Genomic DNA, 23,433 nt, shown 5'->3' with positions numbered 1-23,433 from the left:
TCAATACGTCGGCTCCATAAGTCATTCGCATCGTTTTATGTTTCGAGCAGTTGTCAACACGAGTCTGTAATGTTGGTCGCGAGTGTGTGCGCAGGATTACGCAAAACGAAATCGTTGTTTTTCCCCTACATTGACCGATGATATGGTCTAAAGAAGAAGCTATATCTGGCCATATGACCATTTTATACCTTTATGTATGTGCGCGCATCCTTTAGTTTCCCTTTTTAGCAGGCGTGCTCTTCATCTTTGAGAAGTTAGAAACGAAACTCAAAATCAAAAGCTACGTGGAAAATGTAATGGGCGAAGCTCAATTATTCTACATTAAACGAACTCTCACTACCCTGAAGACTGTAGCAAGCTGAGCCTCTATAACATTACAAAAGAAACGAAACTATCTCTATTTTCGGTTGACCATATTTTGATTTCCCAAAAAAGGACACTCAGTATCTCCCGAGATACTGAAATGATACTCAAAGATGCCATACGTTATAACTCTAATAATTTTAAAGAACAGCTGCACGATATTGGGAAATACATGCAATATGCGATATGGGTGTTGCATATTGCAATATCAATAGTATTGCGATATTTAACATATACCAAAAGAAATGATATCTTTGTTTGATGAAAAAACAAATATGCATGTAAGACTCGGCACGGTGGATGACTGGTTAGCACTTCCGCCTCACAGTGCACAGGTCGTGGGTTCGAATCGGCCCCTGGGTTTCCTGTGTGGAGTTTGCATGTTCTCCCCGTGCTTGCGTGGGTTTTCTCCGGGCACGCTGTTTTCCTCCCACATTCCAAAAACATACATGGTAGGTTAATTGAGCACTCTAAATAACTCTTAGGTGTGATTGTCTGTGTGTGCCGTACGATTGGCTGGCAAGCAGTTCAGAGTGTACCCCACCTGCTGCCCGAAGTCAGCAGGGATCAGCTCCGTTACGCCCGCAACCCTCGTGAGAACAAAGCGGCTCAAGATGGTGGATTAAAAAAAAAAAAAAAAAAAAATGCAGAAAAATATTAATGTATTTGTATCTAACTAAGTTATTGAATGTTAGTAATACGCCTCGATACTGTTCTCCTATTGGATGGAAATGCATATTTAAGGCTTCATCTGATTGGTCAAAGTTAAATTAAAGCATGCAATTCCACATTAATATGGCTTTCCACATTAATTCCACATTAATATGGCTTTTACATTTTGTACTGCATGTCCCATTATCACAATGATAAATTCAATATTTTTTTCAATATACAGGAATTGTGCAGCGCTAATTTAAATTATGCCTCATCTCTATGGTTTGAAAATAAAACGAAAAATAAAACAATACTAGCTCTCTTTTGAAGTCTTGCTTAAATAGGGCTGGGGGATATGACTGAAAAGTAAATCACCATACCAGTATTTCATATTTGTCTATCGATGTATTTTATTTTTTATTTTTTTTACTATTGAAAATGAGGACCCGGAGAAAAAAGGCCAAACTTAGGTAATTTTAGTGTAACCCGGTAATACTTGAGGCTAGGGGTGGGCGATATAGGCAAAAAAATATATATATCTCCAAAAACTCTAGCGATAACGATTTGACGATATTCTACAAAAAATATTTTAAATCTGCACTTGCTTCACATACACATAAATACAGCTTCTGCAAAACATAATGATATTCTACGACAATATTTAACAATAAAGAACAAAAAAATATGTATAGACCAGGGGTGTCCAAACTCAGTCCTCAAGGGCCATTGTCCTGCCTGTTTTCCATCTATACCAGCTGCAACGCACCTGTTTCACGAGATCATGATCGTTATCAAGCTTCTTCAGAGCTTGCTGATGAGCTGATCATTTAAATCAGGTGTGTTCCCGCGAGGAGAATTGGAAACCGGGCAGGAAAGCTGCCCTTGAGGACCGGAGCTAGACACCCCTGGTATAGACTTACATTGATTTTTGGGAATAGTTATGTCATTTAAATGTCTATGCCGTTATTCCATAATGATGTGACATTTTGAGCTGCAGTAAGTACCGGTGTACCACTGCCACCTACTAGAGCAATCAGGATGAGAAAAAGGTGTTAACTACAGCAATTAGAATGAGAAAAAAATATATTTGATATGTGACGTGTGACGAAGTGTCACCCAGCGAGAGGAAAAAAAGACGTCGTCATGACAAACATAATGTCATAACAAAGATAATGTCATAACAAAACTGCAATTTATTGAAAAGTGCATTTTTCCACTCATTCATCGCTGTGATATGTGACTTGTGACTTTATTCATGTTTGGCTGTATTCTGGCGTCACACTAATAAGCAGTCGTAGTTTGTGCAACAACATGCCTCAGGAATACAGGCTAGTTATGAATGATGCGGACCACAAGCGAGTTAACTGAATGTTAACCGATCATCCAGGATGTCACGTTTGACTTGATCGCTAAAGTACTGAGTGTGTGTGTGTGCATGAGTGCGTGCGTTTATATTTGTTGGTTGAACTCAGCGACTGTTTTCTAAGTGTGTTTAAGCATTTGTTTAGCGTGCTTGCGCGGTCGCCACGTTTTCCATATGGCTCGTGGTGCAACAGAATTGCTCTTCACGGTGACCGTTTTGGCACATATAACAATGTTATTCCCACTGATGTCAGTCTTGTCAACCCCAAACCATTTACAGACTATGGACGACGTGGACTCGCGCCTCTCTATGAATCGGATCCCCGCTCGACACTCTGTTTGAAACAGCTCCGCTGCAGTGCGGACAGAGTCACGTGACCGGGTCCTGCCCTCTGATTAGGCGAATGATTATCACTTCCTCCTCTGAAGTCAATGCACAATGATTTTCAACATTTCTTCGTACTTTGCGGCCGTCGACTGTCTTGAGTCGTTATGCTTTTAGACGCACTATTAATACTTGATAATGTTACGATTACACATCGTGAAAGCAAGATTGACGATGATATCGCTAACGATATATATCGCCCACCTCAACTTGGGGCTAAAGCGCCTGGCTCAACATCTCCCCAAAACGTATGGGCGACTATAGAATCACCCTCTAAAACAGGGGTGCTCAAGTCCAGTCCTCAAAAGCCCCTATCCAGCCTGTTTTCCATCTCTCCCTGCCTGCAACACACCTGATTCAAATGGTCTGCTCATCACTAAGCTTTGCACAAGCCTGATAACGATTGTGATCATTTGTATCAAGTGTGTTCGAGTAGGGAGAGATGTAAAACAGGCGGCATAGGGGCCCTTAAGGATCGGACTTGAGCACCCCTGCTCTAAAACCTCAAGTGTTCCCAGAAATTCAACACCGACAAAATAATTGACATCTCAGCCCCTGTAGCAGAGAGAAGCACTATATTTAATTAAAAAAAAAAAAAAAAAAAACTCAAGCGGTAATTACCATTCTCTATTCTGTTACAAAGACGTTGATATCGTCGTTGTCTACAAACATATGTTTTATATAATATATATATATATATATATATATGTACATCAGGATTAACTGGGTCCACTGGTTCAAAGTCCACTAGCACGTTTCTATTCTTTGGCATTTGATCCGACGTGAGACTGACAGTTTTCTGTTGTTTTGCAGTGTTATTCTATATAGTATTTTGTGTGTAATTTATTGCTTTCATTTGTTATATTATTGCTATGTTGTTGTTGTAATGTAAAGTGCTTTGTTACAGCTGTAGCTGTTGTGAAATGCGCTATACAAATAGTTGTATTGTATAAATGTTTAACAATGTAAAAATGTTATTTTCTTATCAAGCATATCCTAATATAACACATTTAAAAAAAATTGAAGTTCTTTTGTCAGTTATAGTTTTGCTGTTTTTGCTGATTTTAGATTTTGTCGAGGTACTGTTTCGGTATCGAGGTACTTCATGCAGGTATGGTATTGAAGTCAAGTATTGTGATAGCTTGATGGCTAACTGCATGTTGTAGTGGTAGAAATGGGCCAAGTTTTCATCACTAAGCTGTTCCTTGGTTGTCAGCTTGTCTGTGTTTCAGCCCAGCCCACAAAAATCGTGATAACTGGGAGGATGAAAACATTTTACAATAAATCTCAGCAATTGTTAACCAGTCTTTGCCATAGATGGGCACTTGACCCTGTTTTGATGGTCCGTCCTCCGTTCGCGACCTGGTTTCCTTTCCGTCCTCGTCCCTCCGTCTTTATTCATAAAAATTATCATCCTCTGACCCCGTCCATTCTCGTCCTTTTAAAGCGCTTCCGTCCTAAAATTCCGTCAGTCCCCCCACCCCCCAAAAAAAACATCTTTTCAGGGTAATTTCCTGTACACATCCACTTACCGATTAGGAGTATCGTGAGTGGATTGAATTGTTTACAACTGTTTAAGATAGCTTTTAGCTGCCAGCAACCGCCTTCGTGATGTGATGATGATGATGATGATGATGATGATGATGCGGAGCAAGCCAGGGGAGATCACGACAATATTTAATATTTCATAATAACACAATGATATTGGGTTTTGTTGCACGTTTTCACTTTTTATTGCATTGTTTTGCTATAAAAATAGTTATTGAAAATAGTGCTGCCAAGATTAGCCGACTAATCACAACGTCGACGATCAAAATCGTTGACAATTAAATTGAATCGTCGACGCGTCGTTAATTGATATACTGTATTTATTTATTTGGCACATTATTTTTCTCTCGAGACTGCTGCTTCTTGCTCTTCTCTCGCCGGCTGTTTTTCTATCTGCAACGCACATGCACAGTGGTGGTAATCTGGGTCATATGTGATGTAAAAAGAAGCATTGTGGGTAAAGTAGCGTAAGCCTTACACTGTAAGGGATAATTCGTGTTGGCAACAGAGTCCAAAAGTCTTCTATTCGTATTTTCCTTCCGCATGTGGCTCTCAAATATGCGCGCTGCGTTCAAATAATGATACCAGTATCAATAACCGGCATTGGCGTTTTATTTGTTAGTACCGGCCAATCCGATACCAGCGCTTAAATGCGGTACCGAGATACCACCCGATACCAGTATCGATATCGGAACAACACTAATTAATACTGCCTCTGACTCGAGTCAGTCGACGGCCGCTAAGTATGAGGAAATGCTGAAAAATCAGTGCACACTGACGGCAGAGGAGGAGGAAGTGATAATCATTCGCCGAATCAGCGGGCAGGACCCGGTCACGTGACTCTGTCCGCACTGCAGCCGAGCTTCAAGTATGGAGGAGTGTCCAGCGGGGAATAATAGCAAGGCGCGAGTCCACGTCGTCCGTACAGTCTGTAAATGGTTTGGGGTTGACAAGACTAACATCGGTGGGAATAACATTGTTAGATGTGCCAAAACGTTCACCGTGAAGAGCAATTCTGTTGCACCACGAGCCATATGGATTACGAGGAAAATTTGGCGACCACGCAAGCACGCTAAACAAAAGCTTAAACACACACTCAGAAAACAGTACGCACTCACGCACACACATACTCATTACTTTAGCGAGCAAGTCAAACGTGACATCCTGGATGATCGGTTAACATTCAGTTTACATGCTTTTAGTCCGCATCATTCATAACTAGCCTGTATTCCCGAGGCATGTTCCACAAACTACGACGGTTTATTAGTGTTATGCCAGCATACATCCAAACATGAGTAAAGTCACAAGTAGGGTTGCCAACTCCCTGAAAAATAAATAAGGGACACCTAATAGGCGGGGACGGCCGACCTGACTGCCTTCAACGAGGGATGGGCGTATCAATACCAAAATATCGATATTCCGATCCATAGTGCTCAATTTTAACTACTGATCCTCAAGATAAAGTAGTGATATTTGCAATTAATTCATATATATATAATATATTTATTAATCTATAATTTAGAAGATTCTATTGTTATCCAATCAGAATATTCACTGTGTTGGCAAGGGCAAACACAGCCAAGGCAGAAAGCTCTTTGACAACTGTAGAGTAAAACACAGAGCAGAAAGCTCTTTGACAACTGCAGAGTAAAACACAGAGCAAGATATGTCATAGTTGAGTCTTAAAATGAGCTTACCTTTAATCAGTTCAGCAGAACATTTTCACATATTTACTATATTTATAGTTTAAGTGTAGTATATCGACAGCCTCTACGGTAAAAAATTATGCATATCTGTTTCAACTTGTAGTTAAGTTGTAGCTGTGTGTGTATTCTTTACCTATTATTCATCAATTTATTACTTTTATGTATTAATCTATTTAACATACTTGTCAATCAATTGTACTTGTTTATTGCACCCCAAAATTATTATATATTGTGTGTCCATACAATGCTGACATTCATTGTACTTTCCCCATATTAACAGGGGTTCACATAATTTTTTTTCATGGGTTACTCACATTAGTACCAGGAGATTGACTTTGGTACTCACTAGTGGTTCAACGGATCACATAAATCACAGTTCAGATCGGTCACAGATTTTGAGTCAGAGATCGAATTGTGCTTCGGATCAGCAAAAGAAAAAAGGAAAAAAAGATGATTAGAACTTTGGCTTCATTTATTTTATAAAACACTTTTGCCCATTAAAAAAAAAAAAAAAACTGCTAATGTCTTATATGGCCATTTAGGATTTAAGAACGCAATATTAGGCAGGATACCTTGTTATTATATACACTGTACCGCGTATAAAATAAGAATATTATTTTATACGTGGTACAGTGTATAACAAGGTATTATGCCAGACATTTTGAGCTGATTGTTTTCTTAAAACTATTTAATGAGCAAATGTGATTTAAAAAAATAAATGAAATAAATAAAAGACAAGGTTTTGTTTTATTTTTTTGAAGTGCAATTTAAGGCACCTTCCTTTACACATGGACAGCGCATTACAAAATAATCTCCACAATATTGAAAAAGAAGTTAAAAAAAAAAAGCAAGGAACAGCTGTTGAAGTACCAGCCAGGCACTTGTTGCTAATGATAACAGCTAGCTGCATGCTACTAGCGCCGGAGACTTGTGCCGTATCATACAATGACAGCGTAATTAACTAGCGGTTTGTTAGCCACCTAAATTCGCGACTGAATATGACTTCCGGATGGCTTTACGTTGATGTAGGTGGCAAGTTGAGACGTCAAAAACAGAAGTCAAGTTGGCTGTCTCGCCACCACGGAGTTCAACTTCAAAGTAAAAGTTTTACTAAGGCTATTGCATTGGTATCAATGACGCAATGTATTATTTGGTAAGCTTTATTTTGAAGTTAGCCTTTGCGGAGGTAGTGTGTTAAAGAACTGTTGTTCCATTAATTCCATCGACATTTCACACATTATTATTTACTCTTTACAACTCGATACGGGACGCGTACTTACGTTCCAAGATTCCGTTTTTCAAGGGACGGTTGGCAACCCTAGTCACAAGTCTACATATCACAGCGACGAATGAGTGGGAAAATTTTCTGGAAATTGCAGTTTTGTTGTTCAACTTTATTCTGAATATGTATGAGAATTGGTGTTATCATGACAACCTTTTTTTTTCCATCGCTGGGTGACACTTCGTCACACGTCACATATCAAATAACATTTTTTTCTCATTCTGATTGCTGTAGCTAACACCTTTTTCTCATCCTGATTGGTCTAGTAGGTGGCAGTGGTACACCACTACTTACTGCACCTCAAAATGTCACATCATTATGGAATAACAGCAGAGACAGTTAAATTACATAAATATTCCCAAAAATCGATGTAAGTCCATACATAATTTTTTGTTCTTTTTTGTTAAATATTGTCGTAGAATATCATCGTTTTGCAGAAGCTTAGCAAATTTAGTCATTTCAAAGAGATCTTGTTTACAAACGCTGTCTATCCACAATTGGTCTGTGAGATTTAAAATGTTTTTTGTAGAATATCGTCAAATTATCGTCATTGAGTTTTTTTTGAAAAAAATATTGATTTTTTTTTTTTTTTTTTTTTTTTTTTTTTTTTTCCCCCATATCGCCCACCCCTACGATCACGCCATTTTTCACGAAAATCGGCCGATCATGATCGGTGCCCGATCGATCGGAGCATCCCTATTTATTTTAGTTTTCTTTAGCATAGAGCATTTTTCCAATTTACTCCTCTGATTTCACTACCTTCCGTTAAAAAAAAAAAGGTCTTGGTGCCCAAGAAGAGTGAAATATGTATACAAGTACATCATTTGTATTCACAGATAATTTCACTGTATCAGTGCAACTCTGCATAGTCAATAGTTTTGGTTCAATTTTAAGGCCAAAGTATCACCATCAATCTAAGTCGCCCCCTTATTTATAAACCTGTCAGGAATGTTGGTTTAAGTTGAAAAGTTTAAAACAAGTTGAATGTACTATTGTCTTAATTGTCTTCATGATTACTTTGTACATAAAGAATTCAAGCTGTAAGAAAATGATGCTTTTTATAAGAGCAGCAGCTTGCTGCTGCGATTTGCCGCGATTTATATACTATCCGATTAGTCGACTAATCGCGACTACTGTTAGTGATTAGTCGACTGGCAAAATAATCGTTTTGTGGCAGCCCTAATTGCAAAATACCGTACTGGCCCGATTATAAGACGACCCCCTCTTTTTCAAGACTCAAGTTTGAAAAGTTTTTTTGAACACCAAATTAATTTTTATACAGAAAATAATTACACTATATCCAAAACAAATGATTATAACAATATATTTGAGAGAAAGGGCATGTTATTTTGCCTCATTCAAATCTTAATATCTGAACATTTAAATAAGTAAACTAAAGTGCAATCACATTCGTACATGAATGGCGTCTGGTTTTTGAAATGTAAATAAACCAATATACTACAATGAGGGAACACATGAAAAAGCACTCCAGTGTTGTGCAGGCTTAGCATTCAGTCTTTAGCAGGCAGTCGTAACCCATTAAACCCCTCATGAGACATCTTTCTAAAACCTATGGTCGTCTTTGGAGTCACCCTTGAAAACCTGCCATTTTTGCCACCTACAAAATAATTACTATCTCAGCCCCTGTAGCAGATAGAAACATAATTCCCCCAAAATTGGAGAGCTTAGACATGTGGCTTTTACACAGGCCCGAGTTTATTAATCTTTATTGTTTCAATTGAAGATACAAATGAAGCACTATTTTTAATTTTAAAAAATCAAGTGGTATTTATTACCATGCTGTGTTCTCTTACAAAGACGTTGAAATCGTCATTGTCTACGAACATATATCTTAACCATACATCACGTTTGGATGGCTTCACGACTTTTACTTAACGTTTAATAAGAGGTCAATGTAACTATGAAAGAGTGAAATAAACCTGTCGATATAAAGATTAAATCAACTCCATTTAAAGATAATGTGCTTAGAAGGGCTGAGAAATGTTTGAAAAACTGTCACAATCTAAGTATGTCATATCAGTCAATATTGGTAATATTATATATATAATATATTGATTTTGTTTTAAACCCTACCTTTAAATAACAGTCAACTGTTTTTTGTACATTATGTAGTGTAATGTGCAGTTTGTCCTCCATCAGTGCATTGTAAATGATTATTTGCATTAGGTCTACCCCAAAGCAGTTGTTGACACATATATTAGCCTTCATTCAATGTTCATCCAATGTAAGTGAACGACTGCTCTCTTGCAGTGCATACATCATCATTGACCAACCGTCTTAGGACTACTTTATCTTTTTAGCTGACTCATTATTGCCATAGTCCATTCATATTTTACTCGCTTGGTTTTACCTTGAGTGCGATGCCGGTGTCGGATAAGGCTAACTACTGCTAGCATGTCAAAGACGAGAACTTCTCTACTTGTACACCATGGCTCCATCCACGGCTTTTTAATAGGTTATCATGCATAGTATAATTTAATTGTAGGAGTTGTACTGAGTCGAGTGGCCATTAATTTGAGCAAAGCTACGGCGCTCGCTTGCTGGACGCGGCCGCCGGGCCTGCGAGCATGCTCCGTTGAGTTAACAGCTGCTTCTTGTTGGTTTAAATGCTTCTTTCTCGTTGGTTTAAAAGATGCTTCTTCTTTGGTTTAAACGCTTCTTCTTCATGTTTGGAGGCTGAAGCGCGTTGCCTACATCACGCACCATGCTGCGATCGGGTTTGTTTTTCTTTTTTCTATGGAACGTTTTATCGAAGGCATTTTCTATTGGTATCGATCACGTGTCAATCGCGATACATATCGATATGGAATTATCGGCCCAGCCCTATGTATATGTATATATGTTTGTAAATGTATGTGTATGTATACAGTATATATGTATGTTCACTTTAAGATTTTATATTACATCCCATGTTCTTGACCTATTTGACGGCATTTCATGTCATCCATTGTTGATATTGACAATACATTTGCACCGGTCAGACAAATATGTTCATTTAATTGCTAATGACTCAACGTAATGCTGCTTTGAGTGTGTGTGCGTGTTCATGCGAGTGTGTCTACTCTCCTCTCGTCCGCTCCCAGCTAGTTGAATGTCTCGTCAAATCATACAAATTGTGAACAAAATAATTCACACTCTATTTATTCTGAGGGAAGTGTTAGAAATGCATCACAACCTGTAGCTCTTAAAACTGGTGATTAATACTTTGGATGCCGATCAGCAAGTTGGTGGGCCAGATTGGACGTGTTCCCACCTCGAGCCACGGTAGTTTTAAAACAAATCTTTTACAGACCGTTTTTGTCATGTTGGTCGGCTTCCCATGGCTTTCGGCCATGTAATCAAAAAGGTTCCATGCTTTTCAACGAGGAGTGGAGGGACAGCGAGCGGCGGGACAGCGGGAGCTTCACTCACTGCTTGAGGCCCTCTTCCTCTTCCACCTAAGGCGTTTCTCACATGTCGGTAGACAGGCACGCGTTGCGCTTATGTATGTACACTTGCCTTTAAGACAGAGTTGGTGAGCTGCGTGTATTTTATTTTATTTTTTTAATAAAAAAACAATTGTATCGAGCTGTTTTTGCCGAAAAATCACGGTGCGGTACAGGTACTGGAATCCCGTGCAACGCTACTACGCCTAGCAAACAATTTCTGCGGCAGTTGTGGCTTGAGTATAAATAGGCCTTAAGGCAGCATTTGCAATCCAGGTTATTGTATACGTTCGTGCCGCAAACGCCGGACACTTGTGCCATATCATACAATGACGGAGTAATTAACTTAAACTCTAATCGTCCTTTCACTGTATATATGAATACATATATCAAAGACACAATTTAGGACAGCTGTTGACACGTGGGCAAACAAAGTTCAGATTGTTTAACCTGATTTATATGTATTGTTGGTATTCATAGGTTGGACACGAGCCACTCCCACCTACCCTCGGCAGAAACTTATTTGGCAGGCAGGTCTACCAGTTGCCTGGACTTTTTGCTTATGGTAAGTCTCATTCTGAAAAGCCTTGGTACGTACACACGAAAAAAATAATCAGGCCTGATTATTTGAGGGTTCAAATGGGGCAGGGCGGTATGATTCACATTCATATCTTGGTATAAGTTGAATCCTTCCGTCTAATGAAATATACCTGTATGTATTGCGGTATAGACTTAAGTGCACAAATTATAATGGAAGTATGTCTGAATGCGTCTTATAATAATTTAGCAAAGCTTAATTGATTAGAAAACAAGATTAAAAAAACATGACAATGTACAGATCTCAAAATTAGAATTTAGCACTCTATGGTTAAAACAAACATAGTTAACATTGCTGATATTATAAATATAGTGGAATCTCTTGTTAAGAACTTAATTGGTTCCATCAGCCTATTTTAACTAGAAACGTTCATAAATCGAGGTAGTAACACTGGTATTTAATAAAAAAAAAGTCAACCCAAACACATTTTTTTCAAAAATATGTTCCCAGCAGGCCCAGTAGTTGAAACAAGGCAATATGATTAATATGAAATATGAGTTAAAGGGATCAGAGCCGAGACGGTCTATTTCTATAACAAGTTCAATTTATGCATTTTTTTTATCAGGAAAATGATATTAGCTTGCATTTTAACTAGGGATGCTCCGATTGATCGGGCACCGATCATGATCGGCCGATTTTCGATTTTGTCTGAAAATGACATCACAGAGGGTCTGTGATGTCATTTTCAGACAAAATGATGCTCAGGGTTCATATTACGGCCAATCACGGCTCAACATCAGAAAACAGGTCAGCCTTGATTGGTCGTTACCTGAGCCCTGAGTAGTTGTGATGTCATTTTCAGTCGACAGAAGTGACAAAATAGCCGCCCCCGCGAGATGGCTAAAAAGGGGTGGATTTTGCTGCTTAACTTAGATTTCACAAACACATTATTAATCAGAATGCCGTGTTTCAACTAGTGGGCCTGCTGGGAACATATTCTTGAAAAAGAATGTTTGGGTTGACTTGCGCTTTGAAAGCCTGGACCGACATGTGAGAAACACCTTCTGCGTGTGGCACGCCTCCTTCTGCGTGTGAGGAAGATGGCCTCAAGCATTGAAGCTTTGGCTGCCCCACCGCTCGTTGAAAAGCATGATGCGCAAAATGCCCCTATTATATAATTATTATATAGAACTTTTATGCAGCCATGGCAAACCGACCCACATGACAAAGCCTGTCAGTAAGGCTGGTTTTAAAACTACCGTGGGAGCGCGTCCAATCTGGCCAAGCAGCTCGCTGACCGGCATCCAGAGTTATACCACCAGTTTAATGAGTGACAGGTTGTGATGCATTTGTAACACTTCCCTCAAAAATAAGTAGAGTGTGAATTATTTTGTCAAGGCTAAGCATTCAACTAGCTGGGAGCGAATTAGAGAAGAGTAGACACACACAAACTCACATGCACACACACAGGCACACACACGAGCAATTACGTTGAGTCATTGTCAATTAAATGAACATATTTGCTTGACCGTAACGGTGCAAATCTATTGTCAATATCAATGGCTGACATGAAATGCAGTCAAATGCAGTCAAGAATATGGCATGTAATGTATAAATTTATAGTGAATAAGTATATACCTTTATATGTACATACAATGACATGTATACTTTATGCTTCGATAAACATATAAATGTGAGATCTCAGTATTTCAAAAAATTTCATTCTTAAAATCAGAATTGGCTAATTCTGTGTCCAAAAAGCATAGAGGCTATACAGCTGATGATTATAACCTGCTCAATACTGCATTACAGTAGATGTCACACTAATGGCTCTATAAACCTCTGTGCACATTTTGTACTAGTGACGTTTAAATAAATAAATGAGAACTAGTTTTCTTAAAGTTTATTAAATTAAATTTAATAATGTAGTCTATAAAATATAATCAAGTATAGAAAGAAACAGCGTAATACATTTATCTCGCTCTCCCACGTGTGCAAATGTGTTTAACAATGTTTAAAATGTTATTTTCTTATCATGTATATCCTAATATGTTGAATTAATAACACATTTTTAAAAATGTGAAGTTCTTTTCTCAATTCTAATTTTGCTGCTTTTGTTGAGGCTTGAGGGTACCGTATCGGTATGGAGGTACTTTATGCAGGTATAGTATTGATAATCAAAATTTGGGCTTCGTGACAACACTAGTCCAGACCTGAAGATATCTACAAACTTATGTGTCATCGTAGCTGGTGCGCCACTTACTGGCTAAAAGAAATAGATGTTCTATTCTTAAATGTTTTTCCCCTTCCGTATTAACCAGGTCTATCTCTTAATTGCTCAGAAAAGTGTTTATGCCTTCATAATGTTAAAACACGAAGTTTGTGTTTATCTTTCATATCTATATTTGTGCAAAAATATGTGGGCTACTTTGCTTCTGTTTACATTTACATGTCTTATATGTCTTAGATTTACATTGTTTATATTTTATTAAGCAGCAGTAGAACTATTGGATGCATTTCTTATTTGATACAGGTCTGTTTAAGTTCACTTAAGTTCATTTAAAGTGAGTTAAGATAAGCAGTCATACTTTGTTGTAGTGATGGGAAAATGAATCTTCAAATTTGCTTCATGAAACAGTTGTATTTTTTTGCCTCACCTCTGTTCCACATTGGGAAGAAAGTACACTGACTTGCCATTACTCAAACCCTTTTATTTAAACTAACAGTGCCATCTAGAGGAGTCAAAAAATACAACAACTGGTTCATTAAGAAAATTTGAAGCTTTTTTTTCCCCATCACTCACTGTGAACGTCCAACCTTCCAGGCCCGAGCCATGTCCATATTAAAGTCGCTTTGTCCTTGTGGGCTGTAACCCTGTTGACCCAATGCATTATTATATTTATTTTAAGTTGTTTTCTTTTAAATACACAACTGTATTTTTCCTACTTTAATTTCCTTTTTATTGGCGTACCCTTTTCAACCTTGCGTTCAATATTTTTTATTGTGTTTCCTTAATGTTTCAGCAAAACACATCATCAAGATTGATGGAAAAGGAGGTCTCTTCAAAGGGCTTGGTCCAAGGCTTTGTGCGGGCACCATCGGCACTGTTGTCCATAGTAAAATTGTGCAGGTATGCTTGATTGTGCCTGATATGAATGTACCGTATTTTCCGAACTATAAGTCGCGTTTTTTTTTTTTTTTTTTTTTTTTAATAGTTTGGCTGGGGGGGGGCGACTTATACACTGGAGCGACTTATGTGTAAAATTATTAACACATTATAACGTATCACTTTCCTTTTCAAGGTAAGCAAACAATACTCCAAACAACCACAGGAGGGCGTTCTAAGGCTGCATATAAACCTGCATTACATATTGACTTTACAGCGGGCAGAATAACCTGTAATGTAGATCATTTCACATATTATTGTAACCCACATTAAGAAACATAAAGATAAATCCTAAAAGCTATTAAAATGCATGAATAATTTAAATGGTTAAAATCTAATATTGTGTTAAATAATTTAATAAAATAGTATGATAAAAAGACAATTTGACTATCAATCCATCTATACAAAATAGTGTACTGTTCCTTTAAAAGTCAGCGTGCCTAGCAGTGGTATTGCATCATCATCAGCGCGCGCACGCAGAGGAGGAGACGAACAAAGAGATAATTACGACCAAATACAAAAATACTATTGGAGACTTGGAAACATTCTACATTTTTAACAAAGTGAGATGTGTGTTCACTTGGACAGAATATTGACTGATAAAGTGCCGCCAGCTACGGTTCTGTCAGCTTGGCCTCGTAAACAAATATACGCGGGGATCAGTCACATGACGTCCTGAGCCCTGTAACAGGAACTTCCTCTTCATGGGGATTGGCTGAAAATTGTCATAGTATATCATACGGGTGTGTGATTGGTCCACGAATGCCAGGATGACAAATGACAGAATAATGTGGAATTTAATGCCTTCCGATAAGATAAGCGACCCTCTCTACGGCCGTGGCGTTACACAGAATCGCCTGCAGCTTGGTCAACTCATGGCAAGAATGTAAAGTGATTGAGAGAACAATCTATTTTAATTCTGATAGGCCCCCCGACCTCCGTAGGCCCCTGGGCTTAAAACTGTTGGTGAGCAGCCTAATTTTGTTAAACTACCCTGAACTATGAGTTGTAGAGTCGCTGTGTGTGAACGCAAACCAAATGGGCCACACTCAACTTCTTATAACCAGGAACTCCCAGTACTAGGAACTCAAAGTCTTGGGCTTTTTGGTATGAAAGCCACTTATTATACGGCTCTTTTGTTGTATATCATTTTGTTGGGGCTGGTTGGATTCTTTTTGTATGTAAGGGAGTCAAATTTGTTTGTTTGTATCCCACCCACCTCCCTAAGACTGCTTTGACCCTCGTGAAGATAAGCGGCTCAGATGGGTCTGTGGCTATTTTGTAAACACACTATTGAGAAAAGTTGGTCCATTTTTAACCATTTTAACCGTTTAACCATTATATTTATGAAAATTTACTGTGATGTTTTATTTTCTCTTTTGCTACAGAAATGTCATGAACAAGGGGCACTTGAGGTAAGAATTGTTTATACCCATTTTTCAATACCTTCAGCCTGGGGCCAAATAATTAATTGCGATTTGATAAAACGCAATTTGTTCATCGCAATGGGTGTGATTTGACTGATCATTGAGAGCAGAGTGGAGGGGTTCCAAGCAGGCACGGAGCAGCCAACGGTGTAATTAAAGCCTGCTGTGCTAGGTGCACGTAATTTTCAGTGAGCTTTCCATTTCATGAGACCTTGAGGCGAGTTTCTAACTCGTTTGATCTTTTTGACTTGGACAGGTTTAAAAAATAACTCACTGTGTGTGAGCCACCATGGCTGATGTGAAAATAAAAGGATTGACTTCGATTTAAGTGTCTCTGATATTTGAGTACGCTCAAGGACATAATAGTGTTCGTGCTACATTAGATAACAAATAAATGACAGCGTCATTGTAAAATGTCATACATTGAGAGTAAATGTGTCCATTTGTGGCCAGAGGTTGCAGAGTCCGATTTCATGAATAAAACCAAAGACAGGCGAAAATATGTTACTCCTCATTTAATTGATGCGACGCCGCCACGTTCTAATGCCTGCTGGCGCTTATCTGTTTTTAAAATAGATGTTACGTCATAAGCAAATACAGTGGAACCTGGAGTTAAGAACGTACCTGTTTACGAACAATTTGAGGTATGCACAGTATTATCATAGAAAAGTTAACTCTGTTTACATACAATTTTGGTAATACTTTTGGTCTTGGCATGGAATTCCGGATGAATCTCTGCTGTGCTTCTCGCACTGCATAACCATCACTGGTAGCATGCGTAACACATTGCTGTAAACTGAAAATTTGTTTTATCCCTACATGGAAATCCATTAAATATGCAGACAGGAATTCCGCCTCTGCGACTTTGATCAATCAAATGTCAAATGATGTGTAGCCTAGTAGCCTAATAGAAGTCTTAAAATAATTTTATTTTCATCAGAAAATGCTGTACGGTTCGGAAGATGGATGTTATTTATAGAATTTTAGCATATTTTGATTAAGCTATTAATGCAGCAGCAGTTAATGTCAGTGTAATCACATCAAAATACCTGCCCACTCATGTTGCGAAGTGGAAGTTCCACCTATGTACAATGCATTCACCCAATCACAGATGCCAGAAGTAGCCACGTCAACTCTAAAGAGGCGCTGCCTTCTGTAAGTCAAAAACGTCAGAGAGGCAATCAAAAAATTAAAAACCCGACCCAAAGAAATGTGTATGCATTTATACTTTTAAATTATTTTAATTTTTTTTTGGAACATATAAACACAACATGAAATGCATGAAAAACAAAATCAAAGAAAAAATGATCAATATATGTCTTAGTACAGTTTATATGTTCAAAGGGAGTAGGAAGTAGAAAAACGTAGCTACTGAAATAACAATGTGACATCCCACTTATTTTTGGACAGAAAAAGTCGGGTTTCCCTGGTTCGGTATGCTAAAAGCAACCAATGACTTGGAAAAGGAACAGGCTAAAAAAATCACTTAAATCAGAATGTCCCCATGTTATTATGGAAGAAGACTCTTTTTTGATGGAGGAGTTGAGTCCTCCTCCCCTTTTTCTCCTCCTCTGTTGAAGTTGGTGAGCAATAAAAAGTTATCATGTTTTTTAAAGTCAAGCAAAACATTTTTTTTCAAGTATGTTATATGCAGGCCCACTAGTTGAAACAAGACAGTTTGATTAATATTGTGTTAGTGGATTATGACTTAATCAGCAAAATCCACGCGTTTTTAGCCACCGCAGGGGGCAGCAATTTTGTCACTTCTGTCGACTGAAAATGACATCACAGATGCTCAGGGCTCAGATAACGACCAATCATGGCTCAGCTTCAGAAAACAGGTGAGCTGTGATTGGTCGTTACCTGAGACCTGAGCAACCGTAATGTCATTTTCAGTCGACAGAAGTGACCAAATGGCCACCCGCTGGGATGGCTAAAAATGGGTGGATTGATTCCTATTCCACAAACGCAATATTAATCAGAATGCCTTGTTTTAACTAGTGGACCTACATAAAACATATTCTTGGGGGAAAAAATCTTTGGGTTGACTTCCCCTTTAAGTGTTCCATCCATCCATCCATTATCTCCCGCTTATCCGAAGTCGGGTCGCGGAGGCAGCAGCTTCAGCAGGGAAGCCCAGACTTCCCTCTCCCCAGCAACATCCTCCAGCTCTTCCGGAAGGATCCCAAGGCGTTCCCAGGCAAGCCGGGAGACATAGTCTCTCCAGCGTGTTCTGGGTCGTCCTCGGGGTCTCCTGCCGGTGGGACATGCCCGGAACACCTCACCAGGGAGGCGTCCAGGAGGCATCCTAATCAGATGCCTGAGCCACCTCAACTGGCTCCTCTCGACGCGGAGGAGCAGCGGCTCGACTCTGAGTCCCTCCCGGATGGCCAAACTTCTCACCCTATCTCTAAGGGAGAGCCTGGACACCCTGCGAAGGAAACCCATTTCGGCCGCTTGTATCCGAGATCTTGTTCTTTCGGTCATGACCCACAGCTCATGACCATAGGTGAGAGTAGGAACGTAGATCGACCGGTAAATTGAGAGCTTCGCCTTTCGGCTAAGCTCCTTCTTCACCACGACAGACCGATACAGGGTCCGCATCACAGCAGACGCTGCACCAATCCGCCTGTCGATCTCCCGTTCCATCTTACCCTCACTCGTGAACAAGACCCCAAGATACTTGAACTCCTCCACTTGGGGCAGAATCCCATCCCCGACCCGGAGAGGGCACGCCACCCTTTTCCGACTGAAGACCATGGTCTCAGATTTGGAGGTGCTGATCTTCATTACGACCGTTTCACACTCGGCTGCGAACCGCTCCAGCGAGAGTTGGAGATCGCGGCTTGAAGAAGCCAACAGTACCACATCATCTGCAAAAAGCAGAGATGCAATACTGAGGCCACCAAACCGGACCCCCTCGACACCTCGGCTGCGCCTAGAAATTCTGTCCATAAAGGTTATGAACAGAATCGGTGACAAAGTGCAGCCTTGGCGGAGTCCAACCCCCACAGGAAACTAATCCGACTTACTGCCGGCAATTCGGACCAAACTCTGGCATCGGTGGTACAGGGATCGGACAGCCCTTATCAGGGGGCTCGGTACCCCGTACTCCCGAAGCACCCCCCACAGAACTCCCCGAGGGACACGGTCGAACGCCTTCTCCAAGTCCACAAAACACATGTAGACCGGTTGGGCAAACTCCCATGCACCCTCGAGGACCCTGCTGAGGGTGTAGAGCTGGTCCACTGTTCCACGGCCAGGACGAAAACCACATTGCTCCTCCTGAATCCGGGATTCGACCTTCCGACGGACCCTCCTCTCCAGCACCCCTGAATAGACCTTGCCGGGGAGGCTGAGGAGTGTGATCCCTCTGTAATTGGAGCACACCCTCCGGTCCCCCTTCTTAAAAAGGGGGACCACCACCCCGGTCTGCCAATCCAGAGGCACTGTCCCCGATGTCCACGCGATGTTGAAGAGACGTGTCAACCATGACAGCCCCTCAACATCCAGAGCCTTTATGAACTCCGGGCAGATCTCATCCACCCCCGGGGCTTTGCCACCGAGGAGCTTTTTGACTACCTCGGTTACTTCAACCCCAGAGATAGGAGAGCCCACCTCAGAGTCTCCAGGCTCTGCTTCCTCAGTGGAAGGCGTGTCGGTGGAATTGAGGAGGTCTTCGAAGTACTCTCCCCACCGACCCACAACGTCCCGAGTTGAGGTCAGCAGCACCCCATCTCCACTATAAACAGTGTTAATGGTGCACTGCTTCCCCCTCCTGAGACGCCGGATGGTGGACCAGAATTTCCTCGAAGCCGTCCGGAAGTCATTTTCCATGGCCTCCCAGAACTCCTCCCACACCCGGGTTTTTGCCTCAGCAACCGCCAGAGCTGCATTCCGCTTGGCCAGCCGGTACCCGTCAGCTGCCTCCGGGGTCCCGCAGGCCAAAAAGGCCCAATAGGACTCCTTCAGCTGGACAGCATCCCTAACCGCTGGTGTCCACCAGCGGGTTCGGGGATTGCCGCCACGACAGGCACCGACCACCTTGCGGCCACAGCTCCGATCGGCCGCCTCAACAATGGAGGCACGAAACATGGTCCACTCGGACTCGATGTCCCCCGCCTCCCCCGGGACGTGGGAAAGTTCTGCCGGAGGTGGGAGTTGAAACTCCTTCTGACAGGGGATTCTGCCAGACGTTCCCAGCAAACCCTCACAATACGTTTGGGTCTGCCAGGTCGGACCGGCATCTTCCCCCACCATCGGAGCCAACTCACCACCAGATGGTGATCAGTTGACAGCTCCGCCCCTCTCTTCACCCGAGTGTCCAAAACATGCGGCCGCAAGTCCGATGATACGACTACAAAGTTGATCATCGAACTGCGGCCTAGGGTATCCTGGTGCCAAGTGCACATATGGACACCCTTATGCTTGAACATGGTGTTCGTTATGGACAATCCGTGATGAGCACAGAAGTCCAGTAACCGAACACCGCTCGGGTTCAGATCGGGGGGGCCGTTCCTCCCAATCACACCTCTCCAGGTCTCACTGTCATTGCCCACGTGAGCATTGAAGTCCCCCAGCAGAACGATGGAGTCCCCAGGTGGAGCGCCCTCCAGCACACCCTCCAAGGACTCCAAAAAGGGTGGGTACTCTGCGCTGCCGCTTGGTGCATAAGCACAAACAACAGTCAGGACCCGTCCCCCCACCCTCAGGCGGAGGGAGGCTACCCTCTCGTCCACCGGGGTAAACCCCAATGTACAGGCGCCAAGCCGGGGGGCAGTAAGTATGCCCACACCTGCTCAGCGCCTCTCACCCTGGGCAACTCCAGAGTGGAAGAGTGTCCAACCCCTCTCGAGAGGACTCAATCAATCAATCAATCACATTTTATTTATATAGCACTTTTCATACATAAAAATGCAACTCAAAGTGCTTTAAAACATTCAAAGCAAAACATAGAATTATCTTCAATCAAAAGAAAAGATAAATTATTTAAAAGTTGTTGAAACCCAAACTAAAAAGGTGTGTCTTGAGCTTCCTCTTAAAAATATCAACAGTCTCTGCAGACCTGACATCTTCTGGCAGGCTATTCCAAAGGTGAGGACCAAAACGGCTGAATGCAGCCTCGCCATGCATTTTGGTCCTCACCCTTGGAATAAATAAAAGGCCGGCGCCAGAGGACCTCAGGATCCGCGAGGGCTGGTATGATAAAAGCAAATCAGATAAATAAGATGGCCCAAGACCATTAACACATTTATAAACTAATAAAAGTACTTTAAAATCGATCCTGAAACACACAGGGAGCCAATGCAGCAATTTCAAAACTGGCGTAATGTGCTCCCGCCCTCTGGTTCTCGTCAGCACCCGAGCGGCTGAATTCTGCAGTAGTTGCAGTGGTGAAATGCTCTTTTTCGGGAGGCCAGAGAGCAGGGCATTACAGTAATCTAAACGACAGGAAATAAAGGCATGCATCAGCACTTCCGTGTTAGCCTGAGAGAGAAACGGGCGGACTCTGGCGATATTCTTAAGGTGATAAAAACCAATCTTGGTTACATTTTTAATATGAGGAATAAAACTGAGCTCAGAGTCAAAAATGACGCCAAGGTTCTTCACACAATGTGAGGGATTAAAAATGTGTAGTTTTGGTAAAAGCTTCTCTCTCTGACCTTCGGGACCGATAACTAAAACCTCAGTCTTGTCCTGATTGAGCTGTAGGAAATTATCTGCCATCCATGACTTGATATCTAAAATGCAATTTAAAAGGGTATCAATGGGTCCTGTGTCATCAGGAGACACGGCAATATACAGCTGCGTGTCATCAGCATAGCTGTGAAAGCTGATGCCGTGTCCCCTGATGACATCCCCGAGGGGAAGCATATAAAGATTAAAAAGTAGGGGGCCTAAAATCGAACCTTGAGGAACCCCACATTTAATTTCATGAGTTTTAGAGGAACAAGTATCCATACTTACAAAGAAATATCGGTCTGTGAGATAGGAATAAAACCAGTCAAAAACAGTACCAGAGATGCCCACTAGATTTTTAAGTCTATTTAATAAAATTTGGTGATCTACTGTATCAAAAGCAGCGCTCAGATCCAGTAGCACCAAGACTGTGAGTTTTCTCACGTCTGCAGTGCACCTAATATCATTTAAAATCCTTAAAAGAGCAGTCTCCGTACTGTGGTTCATCCTAAAACCAGATTGATATTTCTCAAAAATATTATTTGTATTTAAAAAATGATTCAACTGGATGAAAACCAGTTTTTCTAAAATCTTACTTAAAAACGGTAAGTTGGATACGGGTCTGTAATTATTAAAAACGCTCGGGTCAGAACCGCTCTTCTTCAGAAGGGGCTTCACCACCGCCGTTTTAAAGGCAGCGGGGAAGACGCCTGTCTGAAGAGAGCAATTGACTATATTTAAAATTTGTTCTTCAAAAAATCCATAAAATGTCTTAAAAAGAAATGTGGGAATTGGATCCAAAAGGCAGGTTGTTGGGTTTACCTGGGAGAAAACTCGAACAAGTGTCCTTGCATCAACCAGGGCAAAATTTTCCAGTGTTTCCTCATGTAAATATGATTGTCCGGGTTTATTAAAACTTGTGTTTTGACGGGCTAAAAGACTGGATCTTATGTAATCGATTTTACTTCTGAAGTGGTCTGCAAAGTCCTCACAGAGAGCATCTGTTGGTCTCTGTGGGGACTTATTAAAATCAGAACTAGTTAAAAGTTCAAAGGTGGAGAAGAGAACCCTGGGGTTGTTTTTATTGACTGTAATGCGGTTTGAGAAATAGGAAGATCTTGCCAGTTTTACTTTCTAATGATCATTTAAGATGTAGGTTAAAATTGTCAACAATAAGATCACAGGGTGCAGGTAAAATGTCAGCAGGAGTGCTTTTTAAGATCTCGATAAAATTTGCAGCCACCTCAGAAGATAGGTAGCGTTTCTTCACTGTTCTGACCAGGACTGCTAGATGGTTAAAACTGACGATGTTAAAATAGACACAGTAGTGGTCTGACACTGCCAAGTCAACAACAGAGGACTGGGACCAGAACCCAAGCTGTGCGTGGAGGTGAGCCCGACTATATCTAATCGGAACCTCTCAGCCTCACACACCAGCTCAGGCTCCTTCCCTGCCAGAGAGGTGACATTCCATGTCCCAAGAGCTAGTTTTTGCTGCCGGGGATCGGACCGCCAAGGTCCCTGTCTTCCGCCGCCGCCCAGCTCACACGGCACCCGACCCCTTTGGCCCCTCCCACCAGTGGTGAGCCCATGGGAAGGGGGACCCACGTGTCCTTTTCGGGCTGAGCCCGGCCGGGCCCCATGGGTGCAGGCCCGGCCACCAGGCGCTCGCCATCGAGCCCCACCTCCAGGCCTGGCTCCAGAAGGGGGCCCCGGTGACCCGCGTCCGGGCGAGGGAAAACGTGGTCCGTTAATTTTACTCATCATAAGGGGTCATTTTGTGGGGTCTTTAAGTGTTCTATTTCTTTATATTAATAGTGTTCTTTCATGTCATGTCATGTCATCTTCCAAACCGCTTATCCTATATAGGGTCGCGG

General features: G+C 41.3%; 1 protein-coding gene across 1 annotated transcript in view; it reads left to right on the top strand.

Annotated features, from left to right (window-relative positions):
* The window catches only part of mtch2 (mitochondrial carrier homolog 2), a 46,758-nt gene that overhangs the window by 583 nt on the left and 22,742 nt on the right, over positions 1-23,433 (top strand). Inside the window, exons 2-4 of the mRNA XM_086024955.1 lie at positions 11,227-11,311; positions 14,308-14,414; positions 15,839-15,865. Of these exons, the coding sequence (XP_085881081.1) occupies positions 11,227-11,311; positions 14,308-14,414; positions 15,839-15,865 (219 nt within the window). The remainder of the gene's footprint in view (positions 1-11,226; positions 11,312-14,307; positions 14,415-15,838; positions 15,866-23,433) is intronic.

The sequence above is a fragment of the Filicampus tigris genome, chromosome 3 (assembly GCF_054856515.1).
Source record: "Filicampus tigris isolate MCC_2025a chromosome 3, RoL_Ftig_1.0, whole genome shotgun sequence".
In the NCBI taxonomy this organism is placed as follows: Eukaryota; Metazoa; Chordata; class Actinopteri; order Syngnathiformes; family Syngnathidae; genus Filicampus; species Filicampus tigris.
This window is presented reverse-complemented; position numbering and strand designations above follow the sequence as displayed.